At 38.5% G+C, this 14,832-nt stretch overlaps 2 protein-coding genes across 5 annotated transcripts in view; one reads left to right on the top strand and one right to left on the bottom strand.

Annotated features, from left to right (window-relative positions):
- Positions 1 to 11,433, top strand: part of RFESD (Rieske Fe-S domain containing) — a 33,829-nt gene extending 22,396 nt beyond the window's left edge. For all 3 annotated transcript variants that reach the window (XM_030927918.1, XM_030927920.1, XM_030927919.1), the window contains one exon: positions 10,338 to 11,433. In XM_030927918.1, coding sequence (XP_030783778.1) covers positions 10,338 to 10,594 — 257 coding nt within the window. In that variant the 3' untranslated portion in view covers positions 10,595 to 11,433. The remainder of the gene's footprint in view (positions 1 to 10,337) is intronic.
- The window catches only part of SPATA9 (spermatogenesis associated 9), a 29,826-nt gene extending 16,945 nt beyond the window's left edge, over positions 1 to 12,881 (bottom strand). Inside the window, exons 1-3 of one of the 2 annotated variants that reach the window (XR_749854.2) lie at positions 12,472 to 12,881; positions 12,186 to 12,274; positions 6,491 to 6,718 (exon numbers count right to left, since the gene is read on the bottom strand). Coding sequence is in view for 1 of the 2 variants with exons in the window: in XM_010380600.2 (XP_010378902.1) it covers positions 6,491 to 6,718; positions 12,186 to 12,274; positions 12,447 to 12,507 (378 nt within the window). In the remaining variant the exon portion in view is untranslated. Of the gene's footprint in view, positions 1 to 6,490; positions 6,719 to 12,185; positions 12,275 to 12,446 lie in introns of both variants that reach the window. The other variant, XM_010380600.2, reaches the window with a different exon arrangement.
- Between the last annotated feature and the right edge of the window lie 1,951 nt (positions 12,882 to 14,832).

Raw genomic sequence — 14,832 nt, 5'->3', positions numbered from 1 at the left:
ACCCCAGTATTAACAGTCTGTAGAACATTGTTCTTAAACAAGTTTTTAATCCAGTGGTCCTGTAAAAACTCCAATGTCCTAATCCCTTTGCCAAAGTGGAGGAGTACTGTATGTCTTCAAGAGCCCAGGAGTTCTACTATCTAGAAAATATCCTCTTTCCCTGGGTCTAGATTATACCAGCCAAGTTAGCCTCATGGCAGGCCCAAGTAGGGCCTATAGAACTTCCGGATATTTATGAGGTTTATAGTTTAAACCCCAAATTGGAGTCTAACTTAGAGGATGGGGTAAGGAAGAAACTTTACGTAGATAAGTTTCTGATCCTTGTGTTCCTGAAAAAAGAACACAAGTTCACTGGGATCCACCTACAGTCCAGGCATTGTAAAGGCTGAGGATTTTCTTCACTTTGGTCCCTATCTTATCTTATACCATGCCACGGTGCGTGTACAAAGTAGAAACAGTCAACTCTAATGCCATTATAGGGATGAGTCTATCACAGGAAGAGCTCTTGGTCCTGTGGCCCTGCATTGGCCTGCCAGAGTCAACAACGATGTCTGGGAGCTGACGTGTCTTGGCTGAAGTCAACATTCAAGGCAATTATCTAGGTCACTGCAGCCTAGAGCAGCTGCGGGCTCCACTCAGGCAGGCAGCTCACAAGACTAAGCAGATGCACTGTTCTGTAAGTACTGGCACTGGAGATGTTGAAAACTACCAGGAAATTCTCCACTAAGAGTTTTCCATTCCTGAGGCTTTTTATAGAACTAGCTACGATTCTATCACTGCAGTCTCAGTCCTGCAGAACCTGGAGGGGTTTGAGGAATAATTTTACTCAGCATCCATAGAGCCAGGTCCAAAAGAACCCTCTTCTAACAAGGTGGCCAGCTGGAAAGGCTTGACCCTAACCATCTGTGCACATGTCACAGGCCATTAGAATCGCTTTAGGCCATTCCTGTTGGTTGGGTCTTTGGGAGGCTTCTATTTGGCACAACATTTCAATACGCTATGACATATTAAGCATGCTCTAGAGCTGAACATCCAATCAGAAAGGCCCGGGTAGATGGTAGAGGGAGCTCCCGAGCCAGTGTCCGTTCTTCACCTCGAGGAGACCATTACTGGATGCTGCATCTCAGAACTCCCCATGTCAAAGAGCTGAAACACTGTTCTAGTTGTTGTTTGTGTCCTAATGAAAATGTTACTCTATTTCTTTGTTTGCAAAGGAAGTTACCTGGCCTCACTGGTATTCTCAGCCATATAATAGAGAGTTTTGGGAGAGCTATTTAAGGTGCTCCAGCTACCAAGGCATTTTTTCATCATTTGTCATCCACAAAACAGTGACCAGACAGAACACATCCAGAAGGTATTTGAAAGATACCTTCAGATAAGTTAACCAGGCCACTTACCTTCTTACAGCTAAGTTTTCCTAGAGTTATATCTTTCATGCATCCACAAAGCATATCCCCTTGCATAGTCCTTCCAGCTTTCACCCCTTTTACTTCCCCACACAAAGCTCCATCTGAGACAGGCAGTTTGACAATTCTTAAAGGAATTCACACTGGAATCCACTCTGGGTAAGCTGAACTCTGTCTGATGTGGCTTCTCCATACTACTGCACTTTCCTCTCAGCACACTCTGGTACCATGGATACACTCCATTTACAGACCAATCCATTGACCTCTGCCACAATTCATACATTCCTTTTGTGGCTTTGACTCTCCAGGCCATTGTCCTCATAGTCAGTTCTGTTTCTGTCCTCACTAAGCCTTTAAGATTTGAGACACATTGTTTACTACAACTTAGTTTTCCCTCACTGGCAATTCTGATTATCAACCCTAGCTACTGTATACTCCCCACGTAAACCTTCTTCCTAACTCCCAGCCCTCAAGGACCCTGGAACCTGTGACCTGGGACTGTTCTCACTTGTCTCACTCTAGCCATACGGAACTACTTATCTTCTCCAAATAAGTCATGTTCTCTCTAACTTCAGTATCTTCATATGTACTGTTCTTTTCTTGGAATGATTCTCCTACTTCTCATCTGGCTAATTCCTCCTTCAAGACTCAGATACAGTACCCTATCTCTAGCATGTCTACATGGACCGCTCTTTGGAATTATATGTCTCTTCTTGATGCTTCTGTAGTGCACTTTGCATACTCTGATCATGCACTTGCTGCATCCTACTGACACTGTTCGCTTATTTGCCTGTGAGCCCCACAGTCCATAGGACAAGGGTGAGACATCTCTGAGTCCCTGGTACCTAATCTAGTGATTTTTCATATCAGGTTTTCAATAACTTTTTGTTTTTGAGATGGAATTTCGCTCTTGTTGCCCAGACTGGAGTGCAGTGGCACGATCTTGGCTCACTGCAACCTCGCCTCCCGGGTTCAAGTGATTCTCCTGCCTTGAACTCCTGACCTCAGGCTGGTCTTGAACTCCTGACCTCAGGTGATCCACCATCTAGGCCTCCCAAAGTGCTGGGCTTACAGGTGTGAGTCAGTGTGCCTGGCCGCTATTTGTTGAATAAATAAAAAAGTAGAACTATACTTCACTTCCAATAAATTTAATCATCTTAAAACTTGTAAAGGGAGATATTAAGAAGTGAAGCTGAAAGACATCTGGTTCCATACACATGGCAGACTGAGCTAATGTGGAGCTTCTCACACAAAAACACCTAGAAATGCTATAAAAATGAAACTCAAAAGATGTAATACAAAACTGAGCTTACAAAAAGGAAAGGGACCTTCCCCCTCCACCCCCAATGCCAGGAACAAAAAGGGAACTAAAAGCCAGAGCAGCAAGTGTATGAGCTTATATCCCAGGAACTCTGGAGATGTTACTGGACCCGAAAATAATGGTTGGGTGCTTGAGTATTAATACAGGGACTGGATATGATACTTGGATAGATGTGAGGTGGGGATCAAGCCTTCGCAGAACTGCAATTTCAGTGAAATTGGGACTCAAACAATTGCATCCACCAGTACAGGAAGAAAGTAAGGAAGCTGGTCTCCATGTGGGACTCCCATGAGAGATTAAAATTCCAAGCTTGCCCCTTATAAAGAGATCTGAATTTACCCTATCAGTGTGATGCAGGGAATCTTAAGCTGAAAAAAAAAAAAACATAAAGACTTGTCTCAGGTTGCTGGTACCCCTGGAGCAACAAGCACAATTTCTCTAGAAGGACAGTTTCACCACTAAGGCCAAAAGGGATTTTTTTTTTTTTAAAAAAAACAAGACTCAAGTTTTTTTTTTTTTCTTTTCAAGTTTCAGTTAAAATAAAATTATAAGAAAATTATCTATATGTGAGATGCAATATAGATCACAATAGAAAAATTAGCGCCTCCAAATACCTCAAGGACAATCATTAAAAAGACCACACATAAATATGTTTAAAATAATTAAAGAAAATAGTTTAAACAGAATAAACTTGTAAAAGACACTTTGAAAAAAGCAAGAAATTTGGGTAAAAAACATTAATATATGCATACAAATGTAGAGAAAATATAAAAGTATGCATGTAAATGTTCACATCAACTTCATAAAAATGATTACCTCTGGTAGAGAAGAAAGGAGAAGGAACTGGGGCATGGTTAATGATATTTCTTTTTATAAAGGAGAGATCTGAAGGCAATATAGCAAAATATTACTACTAGTTTAAATTCAAATGGGACTTCTAATCAATTAACTTCTATACATTTTGAAATGTTTCTTTGATAAGAATTTGTAAAATTAAAGCTAGAACATAAGACAATTAGAATAAGGGCAAAGAAGAAGAGATTTTATAGTCATGGACTTTAATGTCAGAAAAGATAGTCACAGTTAACATCCTGACCTTGCACAAGTCACTTAGTCCCTAAGCCTGTTTATCTTAGGTTCCTGGAATAAGTTATCACACTTGATCTCTAAATTTACCTCAGAAACTCATTATCAGTCAAAGTAAAAAGGAAAACAGATTATGTCTCTTAGTTCTTATTACTGGATAAAAACACAAAAATTCAACTGGAAAGACTTTTTTTTTCTAGCCACTGAATTTTCGTGAGTGTTGGGAGATAAGTCATCATGGATTTCTCTCATTCCTGTGCAGATTGGCCCTTCTGAGCAAAGGATATGTTTGAATAGCAAACAGCCTTGCAAAGTAGAAAAAGTATATCCCTCTAGAGAGACATGTACCTCCCTGAACATGTCATAGGCCACTAAAAATAAAGCCCTCTCCTTTTTCCCTGAAACATTTACTTATATTCCAAGGTAATGAATAATTAATCTCTCTCTCTTTCTCCCTCTCTCTGTCTCTCCATCTGTATATCTTTTTGGAGATGTGCCAGTGTCCCCAGAGTCCCCTGATTTCAAGGTTCCTCTCTCCTGTGATGCAACATAGTGTGTGCACAGGCAACATTTGGCCCGCATTGCATTGCCCTAAGGAATTTAAGCATAGGGAACCAGCACAAGATACTGCTCTGGCTGACGCTTTTGCTGTGAATAATAAACCATGTGTTCGTGACCCAAGGCTCGTGTGTGTGTGTGTGTGTGTGTGTGCATGCGCATATGTGTGTGTACAATTGTGGCAGGCTAATCTGTTAGCTTGCGGGTAGTGTAAGATCTCAGATCCTTCCCAGTTCTGACTTAGTAGAGAAGCAAAAAGGAAGACCCTGAATAGCATAATGGCCGGTGTCTTTAAACATGATTTCATATTAAATACAGAAATATTCTTCAAAAGACATTTCTTCTACCAACCCTCTATAAAAACTATAGGTTTGACAATGCAAGGAAAGAAACATGAAGTCAAAACATTAGGTTTAGAAAGATATTTCAGTGGGGATTTAAGATAATATGGTTTAACTTTCTTTTTTTGCTTTTTCTTCTTTCTTTCTTTCTTTTTTTTATTTTTCAGACAGAGTCTTGCTCTGTTGCCCAGGCTGGAGTGCAGAGGTGCAATCTCAACTCACTGCAATCTCTGCCTCCCGGGTTCAAGTGATTCTCCTGCTTCAGCCTCCTGAGTAGCTGGGATTACAGACACATCGCCGTGCTGGCTAATGTATTTTTAATAGAGATGGGGTTTCACCATGTTGGCCAGGCTAGTCTCAAACTCCTGACCTCAAAGGATCCACCCACCTCGGCCTCCCAAAGGGCTGGGATTATAGGCATGAGCCACAGCTATGTTTCTTTTCAATGATCTAAACATACAGGATTAAGGCTTGTAGTTCATAAAGAATCCAGTGGTTGGCAAACACAAACCATTTTTTACTTTCTCAGACATCAGCAATTATAAAAGCCTTTTATAAATGCTGTTCTCAGGCAATTTGTAGCTTAAATATATGATGCTTTCTAGAAATGTCAAAATCTTTCATTAAAGAGCGACTCCTACATAAAGGGTATTTGTTGATTTCAGCTATCCAGGATCCATTTTTTACCTTCTTGAAGAAACCTAGACTTTGGTTTGAGGATTTCCGCATTCCACACCACTCTCAGGTCATGTGGTCTGGACAGAGCTCCAATCCCAGCTCTAGGGGTAAGCAGGTAATCAAGTTCTAGGCCAATCAGTGCATCTCATGTCCTTGGTTTAGAGGTAAGCTCTGAGAACACAAGCCATGCTCTTGGAATGGACCTGGAGACTTTGCTAGGGATGTGGGGTCAGGGGTTTTCTCTCTCTTTTTCTCTGCTGAAATTGAACCTGGAAGAATATAGCCAAGGAACAGCTGCAAATTATCTTGCAACTATGAGGGGAAAGCCAGGAATACCTGTATGCAGACATGTCAGGAATCTTAACAGCTCTGGGTTGTTTACAGGAGCTAATACATCTTCTTTTTTGGTTTAACTCAATTTGAGCCTCATTTTCTTCTCCTTCAACAGAGAGTTCAAATTAATTCGTCCTGCAGTTTAGATGCCAGAATTGCAAAATTCTGAATCTTTTGTAGTGAAATTTAGGATGATTTGTATAATGCCCAGATTGAAAAACTCTTTGAGTTCTGTGCCATGAAGTTTAGAAAGCAAGAAATTGATTCCAAAAAAGTTTTAAGAGTTGTGGTCCTCAACAAAATATAACAGAGCCTCAATAAGACAATGTAGAAAACGTAATTTGAATTTATAGGTAAATATACTCAATATATTATGTCAAACAAAGGTTATCTTGGAAACATAACAAAGTTATGAGGAAAAGGGAACAAAACAATAATTTTTAAGGCTAGTTGTAAAATTTCTGTTAGATTTAACATAAATGGTAATTTCCATGTATATATTTAAATTGCACCATTTGAAATGGACAGTTTCATATAGTTCAATTAAACAATAAGGTAGAAAAAAGTCCACATTGCTTTCCCTTTCAAACTTATTTAAACCAAAGATTCCACTGTATTTTAAAAAGGCCCAACCATTCATTTCTCTTATCCAGGTATATCTGTTTTATACATAGGACAATCAAGTTCACCACATTTTATTTTTCAAGTTTTGCAAATGTAAAAGTTTCTTAAAAAGGGGTCCTTGTGCATATGCAGTATTCCCTTACCTGCATGTTATATAGGGGTTGCCTTGGCACATTAACTTCCCTCAGCAGACGACCAGATATGTCCCTTAGCTCTAAAAGTCTGCATGCAAGCTGAGGATGCAGAAGTTTGGCCACTGATTTGGAGGATCTGGATATGCTGTTTAATCCACGAATTAATGTTGTTCGATTAATCTTAGCTAAAGCAATAGCCATCCTGATTTTGGATGTTTTCTGCGCAGGTTCTCTTTTCTGAAAAATAGGCCTTTGAAAAGTAACTGGTGTAATTCTCCAATGCATTATTAAAACTACTTCTGGCAGAGACTGACTACTATATAACTACCTTGTGCATGGCGTCATGCATATATTCAATGTCCAATGATTCTGTTGCTCCATGAAACCCCTTTGAATTCCCTGCCATGTACTTAAATCTTTTTTTTTTTTTTTTTTTTTTTTTTTATGGAATTTCATTCTTGTGGCCCAGGCTGGAGTGCAATGGCACAATCTCAGCTCACTGCAACCTCTGCCTCCCAGGTTCAAGTGATTTTCCTGACTCAGCCTCCTGAATAACTGGGAATACACGCGAGCACCACCACGCCCAGCTAATTTTTATATTTTTAGTAGAGACGAGGTTTCACCATGCTGGCCAGGCTGGTCTCGAACTCCTGACCTCAGGTGATCTGCCTGCCTCAGCCTCCCAAAGTGCTGGGATTACAGGTGTGAGACACCACGCCTGACCCTTAAATCTATATATATATACACACACACATACACATACACACACACACACACACACACACACACACACACACACACACATATATATATATATATTTGTTTTTTTTCCCTGGGATAAATATCAAGAATTGAAGTAACCAGCCAAAAGATACAAATGTTTCATTTTCCTCCTAGATTTATATATTTTGTGTACTGAATTTTTACTTTAAATTTTTTTTTTTAATTTCAATAGATTTTTGGGGAACAGTTGGTATTTGGTTGCATGAATACATCGTTTTGTGGTAATTTCTTAGATTTTGCTGCACCCATCACCCAAGCAGTGTACACTATAACAAATGTGCACTGAATTTTTAAAGAGCTCTTAAGTAAACAAGAATTCTTAACTGACTTCTCCATTTGAGCTCTACTCTTTAAATATATATCTTGCTTTTCTTTTTTTTATTTTTTTCTTGCTACAGCCATACCCATTTCTTTGTCATTGGCAATTACAATGCTGAACTTTACTCTTCTATATCTGTTAAACTAGCCTGTCAGAAAATCTTACTAAATTCTTTCTCTACCTTGTCCCAGAATTTGACCACTTCTCATTACCCCCAGTACAGCACCCAGTCTATTATATTTGAATTCTACCATCATCTCTTTTCCAGATTAGTGAATTTGCCTCCTAAGTGGTTTCTCTACTTCCACCTTTGCCTATTTTCATTCTGTTCATCAATACACTAGCCAGATAGATCTAATTAAAACTTATGTCAGATCATATTTTCCTTCTATTCCACTGCTTCAGTGGCTTCCAGTTGCTGTCAGTGTAAAAGCCAGAGTACATACTGTGGTCCACAAGGCCCTACAAAGGTTGTTTTTTCTTCACCTGTTCAGCCTCATCTTTTTCTCTTCCCTTCCTTCCTCATTACTTGTTGAAGTTTTTAGGTGTCTGGGATTTTGCACTAGCTATGCCATTTGATTCCTCAAGCATCCCAAGGTTCACTCCCTCACTTCCTTCACATCTTCATTCAAGAACTGCTTTCTCACTAAGACCTTCTTGGTCACTCTACCCACATCATCAGTTGTGCTCTCTATCCCTGCACCTCTATTTTGCATCCCTTCTCTGCTATAGTTTTTCTTCTCCTTAACGCTTACCACTAATGTACTATATTGTTTATTTTCCTTGTTCATTGTTTTTTACTTGACTGGAATATAAATTGTAAGAGTTTTATATCCATTTAGCTTGCTTCTTTTTCTCCAGAGCCAAAGTAGTGTCTGGCACGTAATACACACTCTATCTTTGTCAGAATGAATGAATGAAGAGTATCAGAAAATAAAACAAATTAATCTTGAGAAACATCAAAGAAGTATACCAAATATTACATTAGAAACCACACAGAAAGTTTTCAGTGCACAATTCTATAACTTTAACAATAATGGTAATTCTCCACAAGAAACAACTCACCAAAGACAAAAATATAATTGAATTAGAGAGCATTCTAGTGACAGTCATAGTCTCATTACTTCCAGAAACCTAAATGCCATTACAGGTAATTTCCAAACATCATTGGTGCCTTCTTAGCAGTTTTTTTCACACATTAACAATAACCAACCACAACAAAAAAGCATAGAGAATTCAGAAAAGTACATCTAAGGGCATAAAACTCCAAAATTTTTGGCATGGATTCTAATATGTCCTGTCTACAATTTCTATTTTGTAGTATATGATTAAGTACAAGATAACAGAAAAAAGATATATTCATCTTTCATATTTAAAAAACTCACAAAAATTGACCCTGTTTATCCTAAGATATTTTTCTCTTATTCCAAGAATGAGCATCTGAATTAAAATTTTTTAGATACTCAATTGTAGTACATAATTTAAAGGTTTACTATTTTAAATTCATCTTATGGAAATCTTTTGAAATTTGCAAGTGTAAACCTTTAAAAATTACTCTTTCTAAAGAAGTAGATACTAAGGCTGTTGTCTGGGCTGGTTGGGACAGAAGAGGTGGAAAGAACTGAATCTCAGAAGCCATCATCTCAAGCCAGGATTCTAAAATTAACTTTCTGGCCAGGCACCATGGCTCATGCCTATAAGCCCAGTACTTTGCGAGGCCAGAGCAGGCAGATCACTTGAGGTCAGGAGTTTGAGACCAACCTGGCCAACCTCGTGAAACGCTGTCTCTACTAAAAATACAAAAATTAATCTGGCATGGTGGCGCACCTGTAATCCCAGCTATTTGGGAGGCTGAGGCAGGAGAATCACTTGAAACCAGGAGGCAGGGGTTGCAGTGAGCGGAGATTGTGCTATTGCACTTCATCCTGGGTGACAGAGTGAAACTCTGTCTCAAAAAAATAAGTAAAATAAAATAAAAGTAACTTTCCCAGCCTCAAAAAGAAAATTTCCTTCAAAATCTATCCAGGAAGAACAATTTAGTAATCAGTATTCTGGTTGTATTCTAGGTATATTCCTCTATAAAAATTCCATCGTCACTCCCATCAAATCTTTTTTTGTTCTAGGCCAGCAAGATGGCCTTTTCCTAAATAAATACATGCCTGGGGGCAGGGAGAGATTTAAATACTAATCACAAAATTTAGAATTTTAAGATACAACCCAATTAATAAAGCCCTCTAAGAATTTTTAAGACCATTCCTTTCACTGTGTTTGGGAAGTATGGATCATCCTGGAAATAAAAAAAATTGCAGCACTTACAATCTAACCTTTTAAAAATCATCTGCTTAACAACTGAGTATTAGTAATGTTTTCCACATAATTTGTATTTGAAGGGCAAATAACTTCAAATATGTGATAATATCCCCTAACTACTCAAGTTTCTTGCCAATCTCAGCAATACATTCTTCAAAGGAAATAGTGGGAAAAGAGCAATGTTAAGTGTTTTGAAAATGAGAAATAAAGTAACTAATTATGTTTCTAGTTGAGTTGGGTAAAGTTCTATAAGTAAATTACTTCAATTAGTTGGAAATAGGAACTCACAGCTTTATCTTTGGGGATCACAATATTCAATCAATTGATGTCACCATAAACCATGCTTATGGTTCTAATGATAATGAGGCTATTCAGAAGGTAGAAATGAATGGATGAAGTTGCCATTTCTTTGATTAAATAAAACCCCAGTTTCTCTGATTTCAGCAATGGTGGGAGAATCAAAACTTGAAAACGATAACAAGGTTTTCCACGCCTGTCTCCGACTTCCTAGGATTCACCCTGAGCCTTTCTCAGCAATTACTACTGTGCTGGCCTATTTGACATTGACCAGGCATGTACATCTGCCCATCTCTTTCCTTCCTACTCCAAAGCATAGCCAAAATAGTCTCCAGTGTTTCAAAAGACTTTATACCAAGGCTAGGGGAATGCAAAAAGGGGGAGCTACTGGATGCCAAGTCTAAGATACAGTATTAGAAAACCCAGTTTGCCCTCAGAAACTCTTAAGCCTTACCCTCTCCTGCTCTTGTGCTCAACTCATTCTATTCCCAATGCTAATGTTCTTGCTCTTAGCTGTCGTTTGCAACAAAATCTTCCTAGAAGCTCTGCCTCCATTCAGATCTCATTACCACTAAAAAAGTATTTTTGATGGGCAAACTGAATGTCATTTCCAAGCCCAAAACCTTTCGGTGACTGGTATTTGTGTTACATATAAGGGAAAGTCCAGTCTTTTTCACATGGCATACAAAGACCTCCACATTGTAACTACTTGTTACATTTCCTATTTTCTACTATTTCCTATCTCAACCTTTCTATCCTACATGCCTTTAATTTATATTTATTTGACATTTTGGAAGCACGCTTGCTGCTAACCCACACTGCCTATGGAATATGCTTCCCTTCACCTACCCACTGATCCCACTCTTTTCTTTACCTTGAAAACTACTATTCATCCTTTGGGACCCAACTTAAAAGCATCCTTCCTCCATGAAGCCTTCTCTGACCTTCCTCAGTAGAGTCATTCACTCCTCTAAATTAGCTATAGAGCTGTAACACCATATTCTAATGCAATTACTTGTTTACAACTCTATCTCCATTAGATTAAGCTCATTGGTGGAAAGGATCGCATCTTGCATATCTCTGTATTTCCTCTCTCCAGTCCCAAGCAATAGTGAGGTATTTAGTAAATGTCTGATGGCTGGTTGTCTGCAGGCATGGTTAAAGGTAGCTCTAATACCTCTCCTTTGGAATGAAATATGTATACTTTGTGATTACTGTGTTACTCAGAGTGCTTTTTGTTAACTTCCAGGTTTTGGCTATATACCTCATGTTTGACATTGCCAGGAGTCTGACTTCTAGATAAGTGGATTGTTACTGTACCATGTACCTTCACAGCATATTCTATTCCGACTGTGATCAAAATGACCGAACCACATTTTTCCATTAAGAGCTGTGTACCATTGAGTAAATTAGGTTACATGTGTTCATTAAAGAAGTTGTTACTTCTTCCTAATTTTATGTCTCTTCAAAATATATACCTCCCTCCTCCTTCACTCCCAATATTTTATCTGTTTCAAATCCTTTTTGGAACAGAGGTTTAAAAAATATACATGTATACCTTATTTAAATTGATACTACTGTTTTCTTTCCACATTAAACACACATCCATGTTGTATTTATCTTTCCATTGTTAAAATTTATCTCAAGTTTTTGCACTGATTTAATTGACTAGATTTTTGCTAAGTGTATCTAGGTATTTTTCTGATTTTACATTGCAATTGTAGCAATGAGAGACTGCCAGGTGTTTATCCTAATGACATAGTTATTGTCTTTAAACTTAATTCTCAATCTACCTCACTTCTTGGTCCACAATCTCTCTGCTTCCCAAAGACCCCTCTTAATCAGTAATATTTGAAATTTGTTTTTCTTTGGCAAAATTAGTGTTTTCTTAAGTTTTGAGCACTGACCTCAAAATCAAGCATTAAATAATTGGTATGATACTAAAAATAGAATATACTTTTTCTATTCCTTTTGAAGGTTATAAAATCACATTACCTGATTAGACTGTGATAATCTTAGGATGGTGGGAAATTCATCTTTAAACTCATCTACAAGGTCCATGATTGCCTTCTGGATCCCCTCGACTAAGACAAAAAGAGGTTAGGAAAAAGAAAACTTTGAAAACATCCCCTAAATGTTTCAAAAGAACATGAAACACTTGATCAAATTCCTAGATGACTGGGAAAGTAAAGGAACTCTAGGGGATCTTATTCCCAGTTCCCACACCCATATGCCCTTTACAACAAGATTGTGTACTTCTTCCAGAAAAGTTCTTCAACACCTGCCCACATATCCACCCAACAGGTTTGATCGGCATGGTGAGTTCTTGCTTGGGTTCCTAGTGCTTAACAAGCTTGCAGGCCTGCTTAATGCTTGTCCTAGTCTGCCATTAGCGAAAGATGAGGGTAGCCTTCCACTTGGGAAAGCCAGTAAGGACGGAACTCACAGCTCACTGCTGGAATTCTTTGTTACTGCACAATAGGCTTCCGAGAACCTGCGACAGAATCTTCTGAAATCACTCTGGTAGTGAGAGGAAGAAGAATGTGTTTGGAGGCATAAGGGAAGGAGTGAGGGGATTGAATAATAAAGTACGCTAAGGAGTTCTATGATATAAGTTGAAATTTGTCCCAAATTCTGCAGTGATACCACAAATAATGGATCATCTGAGAACAAAGGTCCCTCTGAAAAAAACTGGCATGTGCTTTAAAAGAAATGCTTTATATATGATGCCAAATAGAAAAGAAACACCAGCAGTGATTCAGAAAGACGTCTGAACAGATTGTTTTTGCTTCACCAATGAGGATCACTACATCAAATTCGGGCAAAACTGTAAAGTCTTTGGTTTGTCTCCTTTATAATCTCAATCTTTTTTTCTTCATCTTTTACCCTCCTACTACCCTCACACGTCAGATGACCATTAGTTCCCCTGATCAAATATGGGAAGAACTTGACACCATGCAGACTTGATTGACTGCCTAGTTATATATATATATATACACACACACACACATATATATACACACACATATATATTATACATATATATTTAATTTTATTTTATTTAACTTAATTTTTTTGAGACAGAGTCTCACTCTGTCACCCAGGCTGGAGTGCAGTGGCACAATCTCAGCTCACTGCAACCTCCGCCTCCTGGATTCACACCATTCTCCTGCCTCAGCCTCCAGAGTAGCTGGGACTACAGGCACCCACCACCACGCCCAGCTAATTTTTTGTATTTTTAGTAGAGACGGTTTCACCGTGTTAGCCAGGATGGTCTCCATCTCCTGACCTCGTGATCCACCAGCCTCGGCCTCCCAGTGCTGGGATTACAGGCGTGAGCCACCGTGCCCATCCGACAGCCTAGTTATATTTTAGTGTGAATGAAATAGTTGGCTAACCTGAATCCCATTCTGATTTGAAGCCCTCATATTTAATTGCAGCTAGACCACTTTCTTCAGCAAGCATAAAGCCACGGCTGCTGAAAGTTTCTTCATGGGAACAGTTTGGGAAAGAGAAATCTTCATCCCAGGATTCCTTAGCATGGGAAGCCTGTCAAATCCCCAGCTCTCATGGTGTTCTTAGTCCACAATCTACCTTAGAACACCCTCCAGCATACCACATCCACCTCTCCTAACCAAAATAGAACCTGCTTGCCTCTCATGACTCTCATGCTTAAGATAACTATGCCCTTAACATTTGGAAAGTGCAATCCGTTGGTAGAAAGAAAATCATATTAGGCAATGATGAATACACACGCTGGGAGTCTATGAGATAATGAAATACTTTATCTGTCCTAGCAAGATAGTTAGCCATCATTGTCCACTGCAGAGGAACACCTGGCAGATTCTTCTCTTTCTGGTCTTCTTCCCTGTTCTCCATTCTCCTCCCTTCCACCATCCCCTATTTCTTTTTATCCACTGATTCTGATGTCCTTGCCCAACTGATTATACCCAATTTTCTTCTCTTTTCATCAGTCCTCTCCCTCCTAGGCATCCTATAAAATTAACAAATCTAGAGGAAGAGCATTTCTCAGGCTAATGTTTACCACACTTAAAGCATAACCAACTCTTGGTGTTTGCTAACAACGTCCTTTTTGTCTTTTCTTACTTAAGAGCCCTCTCCCCGGAACTAGAGTGGTGAAAAATGACAGAGAGTGATGGAATAAGAAAATCTCACCCTGCAACACTTATATTATGATCTTAAAATATTTTGGTTTGTGTTTAATTATCTTCTTATGCCAATAACCTTATGCATCTTATATTATTTCAGATAATAAACTTAGACAAAATAAATAACAATGTCTGTTTTTTTCTTGTTAATTCTTCTTATGTTATTCTTTAGAGTTCATAATAGAGTACCCCATAATTATAAAATAAATTAGGAAACAATTAAAAGTATCTCCAAATAATTTTTATAACAGCTCTACAGATTTATCTGTATTTAAAAGGCGTTAGTACAGAAGAACAGAACTTTTGTGTTTTGCACACAGCTTTGAGGAAAATGAACATTTTACATAATTCACATAAAGACAGTATAAACTTGGTGACAGAAATATAGAAATCTAGGGGTCAGTCAGACCTGGGTTTGAATTCCAATTCTATCACTTATCAGGTTTCATTAAATATGCACTGACCTTTTGGTT

This window comes from Rhinopithecus roxellana, chromosome 3 (assembly GCF_007565055.1).
Source record: "Rhinopithecus roxellana isolate Shanxi Qingling chromosome 3, ASM756505v1, whole genome shotgun sequence".
NCBI lineage: Eukaryota > Metazoa > Chordata > Mammalia > Primates > Cercopithecidae > Rhinopithecus > Rhinopithecus roxellana.
This window is presented reverse-complemented; position numbering and strand designations above follow the sequence as displayed.